This window comes from Pteropus vampyrus, unplaced genomic scaffold (assembly GCF_000151845.1).
Source record: "Pteropus vampyrus isolate Shadow unplaced genomic scaffold, Pvam_2.0 Scaffold405, whole genome shotgun sequence".
NCBI lineage: Eukaryota > Metazoa > Chordata > Mammalia > Chiroptera > Pteropodidae > Pteropus > Pteropus vampyrus.
Window position 1 is genome coordinate 184,140 of NW_011889186.1, and position 7,482 is coordinate 191,621.

Genomic DNA, 7,482 nt, shown 5'->3' on the forward strand with positions numbered 1-7,482 from the left:
CTTCTCTCTGCATGGGAAGCAGACGTGCTGACCACCACTCCATGGAGCCACCTGAGCCTGTGATTCTTAATCCTTTTCATTCTTTACGTCAAGATCTTTTTTTAATTCTAATAACTTTTAACAGCGATTTTGGGGGATTCTGACAATTTCATTAATTTTTTTCCTGTTGTACAGATATAAATTTATTTTACGTGTTTGAATTACTTAACACATTAAGAAACTCAGGTGCGTAAAATAGATATAATTTGATTTTATGTGTTTGAATTTCTTAACACATTAAGAAACTCAAGTGCGTAAAAATCCTAATGGGTCTGAAACATTAACAACCTCATCTGTTAATTTTTGCTGTCTGCTAAATTATCTTATGTTTATTCTTTCAACTTAAAAATTATAAATCTAAGTTATTCCATTATTCATTTTATTTTTATTCTGTGGGGGGAGACTTATTTTATTTTATACATTTTATTTTCTTCGTCCCTCCTCCCACCATTACTCGTTTTAAAACGGAATCACAGGTTGTCTGTAGGTGCACGAATACGCCAGGTGCTTTCACTAATATGTGAAATAAAGGACAGGTTATTTTTGGTTGTTTTTTGATTGGAATCTAACATAAAGGTATTTATTCACCACGGAGACACCTCAAGACCTCACGGACCACATAGCTGTGGCCGTCCATGTTGGGCGGCAGGGCAGTTCTTGGCTGCATGGGAGCTGTGTGTATGACCAGGTAGGGTTGCAGGCACTGTCCCCACAGGTGTTGGGTGCAGGTGGCTGGGCTGGGCACCTGTCACATGCACTAGTGGCCTCTGCTCGAGCCCTCAGAGCTTGGTGAGAACTTTGGTTCAGCCGTGCGAGAGTCTTGGCAGGGGTGTGAAGCTGCCTCTGAGCTCTTGATTTTGTTCCTGAAACCACAAGGGGGCCTTCTCAGGCTGGCGTTGACTTGGGGTTCGGGGCACTTCCCAGTGCTTGATGCCGGCCTAGGTGGGAGTTGCCGCCGCCCCGCCCCCTGTGCCTGTCCCTCGTGGTTCTGGAGTGCGGTCCCAGGAGGGTTCGTGGAGGGAGGCATCGTCCTCTGCCCCACATCTCACTGGACCCTCAGCTGTTACAGCTTTGAGCGGCACGTGGTCATTAAACTAAACCCATTCGGGGCTTGGGCCACGGGAGTCAGCATCTGGTTGCCGTGGGGTTCACCTGCCCGGGGCTGCCCCGGGTCTTGGGAAGCAGTTTGGAGAGTTCTGGCACATATATCCTGGGCCAGCAGCGGCTCCCTGAAGTGACTTTCCTTGGAGGCTGCGTGGGGGCCGGAATGCACACGGTGGCTGGTGGCGCGTCTGCTTCTCGCAGCCAACACAGCAGCCGCTCAGACCAGGCTGTAGAGGGTCAGGTGCCAGCCTTCTGAACTCTCGGGCTGCAGGGCGGCGGCGCGTGGGGGACAGCCTGGGAGGACCAGCACATACCTCGCCGTGTCTGCGACCGGCCTCCAGGTGAAGGTGGCCTCGAGATGCACGCCGCAATGGGCTGTGGACCCGTGGGGTCACACTGCCACTGCTCTCGCCCGGTCCCTTCACGTAGGTGCACCGCCTCTGGGGACTCTAGGCACCAGTGGGGCTCCCTTTGGAGCACGGAGCTGCCCAGAAGCCCGCCGTAGAGATCTGTCCGCCCAGAATGCTGGGACGGTAGAAGACCGAGGTCTCAAGCGTGGCAGGCCGGCCTCCGAGCAGGCTAGACCCTGCGTGCGCGCGGGAGCTGCTTGCAGCCTGGGTGGAGGCCAGGCCCGTTCCGCCAAGAGCTCCCGGCTGTAGACGCCCCCTCGCTGTGTCCTCGCAGGCCCTTCCTCCGCTAGGGCGGAGGAGCACGGTGTCCCCTCCGCTGAGAGTCAGGGCCCCACTCATGACCTCATTTAATCTTCCTCACACCCGATAAGCTCCATCTCCAAATGCGGCCAACCTGCGGAGGTGGGGATACAGTTCGGCCCCCAGCAGCTGTGCTGTGCCCTTGGGTGCATCTGAGCACCTGCTCTGTGGCACGGGCTGCGTCAGTGAGGGGATGGGTCTCATGGGTTGTGTCTCCTGCAGGTACCACATGGAGTGTCTGGAGCCGCCCCTCCGAGAGGTGCCGGTGGATGAGTGGTTCTGTCCGGAGTGTGCCACCCCCAGAGCTGCTGCCAACGCCACAGGTACTGCCCCCCAGGGCAGGGCGCAGCTGAGCAGAGGATGTGGGGTGGCTGGTGACGCGTCTGCGGGGGGATGGTGGGTGGCGGCGGGTCGTGGTGCTCAGGGCCGCCTGTGGGGAGAGCCTGGCAGCCATGCAGCAGCCCAGGCTCTCGTTTCCCCCAAGACGCGGGTCTCGGGAGCGAGGAGGAGGTCTCCCTGCTCTTGGCCGACACCGTGCCCACCGCCAGCCGACTGCGGCCACGCGCGGGGCGGACCCGGGCCATCGCCAGGACGCGGCAGAGCGAGCGTGTCCGAGCCACCGTGAACCGGAACCGCATGTCCACTGCCAGCAGAATCCAGGTGGGGCTCCCTGTCGCTTAGGTCCCGCTCCCCATTCCCTCCAGGGCTGTACCCCAGGTGTGGAGTTGACTTGTGGGCTGTGGCAGGATCATGGGTCGGTCAGTGTCCTTTGCGGTTGAGTGTGTGCCCCTGGGGAGGGTCGCTAACTGGAGGATGGGTTGAGAAGACTAGGGGCACTTGGGTCCTGGTACCTTTGTCACAAATGCCACTCCCACCACCGGCCCTCAGAGCAGAGGCCCGCAGTTCCTCCGGACTCCCTGCGCCTCCATCCTGCGTCCCACTAGCATCCCCCTCGTCCTCCGACTGATCCACCACCTCTTCCCGAGCCCCCCACCCCCACCCCGCCTGGCCGTGCGGGTCCCTCTGCCCTCGCCCTGAACCTGCTTCTTAGTAGGCCTCCCCCATCCCCCACCCCACCTGGGCATGTCCCCGGCCCCGGCAGCTCTCAGCCGTGGGCCTGTGGGAGGTGAGAGGGTGGTGCTAGCTGCGGGCATCAGCTTCTGTGCTCAGCTCAATGGAGGTGGTCTCGGGTCCCACGAGAGGCCAGATGAGGTGCTGTCTCCCCACTGCGGCTCTGCCCAGGGTTGTCACTGGGAAAGGGTGCTGTGTGACGTCCTGTGGCCACCCTGCTGACCGGTGCCGCCTCTGCTGTTCAGCCCATCCCGCAGTACCTGACGTCTTCCCTGCTCGACGAAACCATCGAGGCCGTCGCCTCTGGCCTGAGTACTGCCGTGTACCAGCGCCCCACGACGCCCCGAGCCCCCACCAAGCGGCGAAGGAGAGCAGGTGAGCGGGGCACGGTGGCTTTGGCGCGCGTGTGTCCCTGACAGCAGCAGGCTGGACGCCATGCCCCCGTCAGCTTCCCCCTGGAGCACACACGGCGGGACGCAGTCCTGGAGTGCTCCTTGGACTTTGTGGAGGGGTAGGGTGTTCTCAGCGGTACCCGGGCCTGGCTCCTCTGTGGGGACAGGTGGAAGGACTGACTCGAGTGTCTGCCTCGTGCTTTCGGGTGGCCTAGCCCTTTTCTGTGCTCATTCTGGTAATTTCGTCCCAGTTAAGTCCCATTCTTCCCCGGGGCAGGGCCTTGCCACAGTGTTTGCCTCCCGCTCCGTGTCAGTTTTGTCCCAGTGTCACGTTGTTGATGGTCTGTGGTTCGGTTCCGATTTCTGCTCCCTCATTTGTTTATTCGTTTTGTTCCGTGAGTCACGATCAGGGCTCCTAACCTGCTGCATTGAGACACCCACAGTCTGGGTTGCGTCCACTCTGATTGGACAGACGTGCCTGACGCCCCCCAGTCCTGCCTCCCGGCCACGCCCTGGTCCCATGGGCGATCCGGGCTGCACTGTCCTCTATGTCACCAGGTCAGCTGTGCATGTTGTCGACCCCGCGCCCCCGAGTGTGCTCAGGCCAGCTGCTCAGCACGCAGCTTGGGGTCTGTGGGGTCCGCTTCCGCCTGCGTGCCGAGGAGCAGGCCCTGTGGGAGCGCCCCACGGCCTGTGTCCCCTCTCAGGCCACTAAAAATCGAGGGGCCGTGAAGGCTCTTGTACCAGTCTGTCGTGGGCACGTGTTTTCATTTCTCAGCCTAGCGTGCAATGGGCCGTGTCCGAGTCACACCCTGTCACAGCCTGAGCCCGACGTGCTCCACATCTGGCCAGCACTTGGGAAGGTCAGCGTTTGTCCTCGCCACACCAGGGGCATGTGCTGGGTCTCGAGTCGAGGTCTGTTGGGCCCTGTGTCCCCCACCACTGGTGCCATGACAGCCTTGTTGCTTTTGGACGTGCCGAGTGTGTGCAGGCAGCCTGTCCTCGCACGGCCCCAGGACCAGCGGGGACGCGGGCACACCCGAGCTCCGCAGTGTTGCCTGCGGGTCAGAGCTCGGGGCTGCCCCCTCCACTCACACCGATCCTTGACTTAAAATCCAGGGTTACGGGCCTTTTACTTCTGATGTCTCACATCTGCACGCCCTTGTCACGTGTCAGACACCCCCTTCCCGGCACTCACACGTGTGGAGGCTCATCTGTCCCCCCCTATCACGCAAGGGCAGGCTGAGTGAAAACCGCAAACTGCTTATAATTCTATGTGGTTAGAACAGGATTGAAGATTTTTTTCCCTTTGACCCTAACTGGTACCCAGCTAAAGATGTGACAGGTAGACAGGTTACCAGTGATAACAGATCATTTCTGAGCTTGTCGCTTCACCAGCGAAATCCTTACAGATCTGGACCAGCCTTGGGCCTGTGGATAGGGAGGCCGGAGCCTCCGCCCAGGCGCCTGTCCTGCCTTGGTTCTTGGCCAGTGTCGCCTCATCTCCACTGCCGCCCACATTATTTTGAAGCAAATCTTTCTTATCCTCATCTTTTTTTCCATAAACGTTTTGCTATATGTCCCTGAAAGAGGGACTGTTCGTTTTTAATTTAATCACACACCATTGTCACGCCTGAGGATGCGAGCTCCTTCCCGCCACGCGACAGCAGTCAGGGCTGAAAGTTCTGATGGTGTCATAAATGTCATAGAATTTTAAAAAAATGGTTTCTTTGAATCCAGAACCAAGTAAGATCCGTGTTGGATGGTGGCCGTGCCCGGTAAGTGTGTGTGTCCTCTGGGTCATGGAGTCTTCTATCCTGAGCGTCCCCCTGGTCAGCCCTGCCCAGGCACCGTCAGCTCTGAGCTGCTCACCCCGCCCACCTACAGCCTGGTGCTTGGAGCTTCGCAGTCCAGCAAGCGCAAGACTTTGCAGGCTGCCTGGGGGTGGGGTGGGCGTCTGTCGGCCTGCGTGTGCCGCGGTGCTCCAGGGCACAGGCCGATGCACTGGGATGGCGAGGGGAGGCTGACCTGCACCAGCTGCTGCCCAGTCGTGTGGCTTTTAGAGACGAGGCTTTCCACGCCTGCTGTCGGTAGTGACCAGAGCGGGGACCATCCAGGTTTTCAGCGCTGTGAGCGCACGGGTTTGAGTGTGCGGCGTGCAGCGCGGGTCCGGTCCATTCTGGGTTCCTGGCGCCCCCTCCTCTGTGCCGAGGTTCCTGTGCACCTCTAAGAGGCGCTGGCGCGTTGGCGTGTTTGACCCCGGGGCCACCTGGCCTGCCCCACGCAGCATCCCCATGGTGACTGGTTGGGACTGGACTCGGCACCTCAGCAGGTTCGTCTCATGAATGCACATGGAAACCACGAGTTTTCACGTCTCTCGGGAGAGCTCTTCTCCGGCTAGACCCCGAAGTGCGCACAGCCGGCGGCGTGTGTCCTCGTACCCTTGGTCGTCAAGATTTGTTTCTTCTAGTTAATTTCGTGTCATGAGTCTGTAAAGCGTGTATCGGTTTTTAGTCAGAGCTGCAAACCGCAGTGGACCCCGGAGTCTTGTCGCCCTCGCCGCGTGTCCGCCCCGCCCCTCTGGGTTCTAGTGTGCGTGTCCATTAAGACCCCTGGCCCGTCTGTGGTCGTCCCCACGCCACAGCGGTGTGCGGGCGCACAGGGAAGCGCTGACCGCCCGCGTCCTCCCTGCAGGAAGACGGAAGCGAGCGGCAGGGAGGAAGAAAGTGCAGCGCAGACCGTCTCTGAGGAGCAAAGGCTCCGGGACAAGGTCCAGGCGGCGCCAGGGCCGTGCCAAGAAGAGGAAGGGGCGAACGCCAAAGGTAGCGGTCACACGGCCAGCTCGCGTCCGCGGTGCGGTGGGGCTGGGGTCCCCCAGGTTGGACCTGGGCTGACACAAGGTGTTTCCCAGGGTCCTTTGGGGCCTGGCATCCTGAGGGGTGGTGCGAGAGGCCTGAAACCCAAGGGCTGGGCCAGGCCACCAGCTTGTCAGGGAGGCTCGCTGACTGTCACCTGGGGTATGGGAGTTGCCGGCGTGAGTCTAGAGGGAGATGCCAGCGCGGGAGTCCTGGCCGAGGTGGCTGTGGCGAGGGGTGGCCGCACGGCCCTTTTCTCAAGTGCTTCCTCCTCACTCTGGGTCCTGGACCGGACGTTTGAGACGTTTAATCCATAGAACGTAAAGGGCTGAACTGCAGCTGTTGTCCAGGTGTGTCCCATGTTCTACGTGGATTATACTAACGTTGCCCAATCCGTATGAATTCACGGAGCGTGGGCGTGTGTGGAAAAATGTTTTAGTTTTAAGTGGAAGAACAGAACACGGGGCTTTTCACCCAGACCCTCCTGCAGTGAGTCAAAGCCAGAGCTGCAGCCGCACGTGGGCACTGGCCCCGGCCTCACCAGGACAGTCCTGGGACCCCTGCCCGAGCAGGGGCGTGGGGGCTGTGCCAGGGACGCTGTCCCCACGACATCTGCTCTTCAGGTGGTCGCTAAAACACGGCTGCTGAGGCAGTTATCAGGTGGTCGGTCTCTCCCCTCTTCCAGGAATTTTTGCTCAAAACCAAACACTGCCTGATGACAGCAGCACGCAGAGGCCCACAGCTTCTTTGGGGGTGCACCGCTGTTTGGGGTGCACTGTTGGCTCTGCGGCTGGCGCAGCCCGCAAAGTGCTGTGCTGAGCGTCGTGGGGCCCAGCAGCTTTGGTTTAGCGTCGATCCAGCTGGTGTCGGGTGCTGCTAGTTCACACCTCAAATGGCTTTTCTAGAACCTTCAGATTTCAGTCTCCCTGGTCAGTTACTCTTTTTCTTTGTTGCTGCGGTTCAGAATGAAGTCACAGCTCGTTGTCGCATTGCAAGGACGCTGGGCCTGCGGAGGCCTGTCCGTGGGGCCTGCATCCCATCGGTATACAAGCCTGCAGACCCCTCCCTGGGGCTGCTGCGTGCGGATATCGGGGCCGCCTCTCTCTCTCTGTTTGGAGACCCCTACGAGCTGGACCCCTTCGACAGGTGACTGCGGGGGGACAGTCCTGTGCAGGCACCATCTGTATTCGGACAGCCAGGTGTCATCTTCCTCTGCTCTTAGTGTGGGCGGTGGGCGTGGTTAAACCTCAGCACTCCCGTTTCTAAAAGGAGGGTGGCGATTCTGCCTGGGCATCATCCGCAGTCACGTGC

The 7,482-nt window shown here is 59.6% G+C and overlaps 1 protein-coding gene across 1 annotated transcript in view; it reads left to right on the forward strand.

Annotated features, from left to right (window-relative positions):
• Positions 1-7,482, forward strand: part of PHRF1 (PHD and ring finger domains 1) — a 22,011-nt gene that overhangs the window by 8,471 nt on the left and 6,058 nt on the right. The window contains exons 6-10 of the mRNA XM_023523725.1: positions 2,011-2,176; positions 2,338-2,513; positions 3,170-3,299; positions 6,011-6,138; positions 7,136-7,319. Of these exons, the coding sequence (XP_023379493.1) occupies positions 2,011-2,176; positions 2,338-2,513; positions 3,170-3,299; positions 6,011-6,138; positions 7,136-7,319 (784 nt within the window). The remainder of the gene's footprint in view (positions 1-2,010; positions 2,177-2,337; positions 2,514-3,169; positions 3,300-6,010; positions 6,139-7,135; positions 7,320-7,482) is intronic.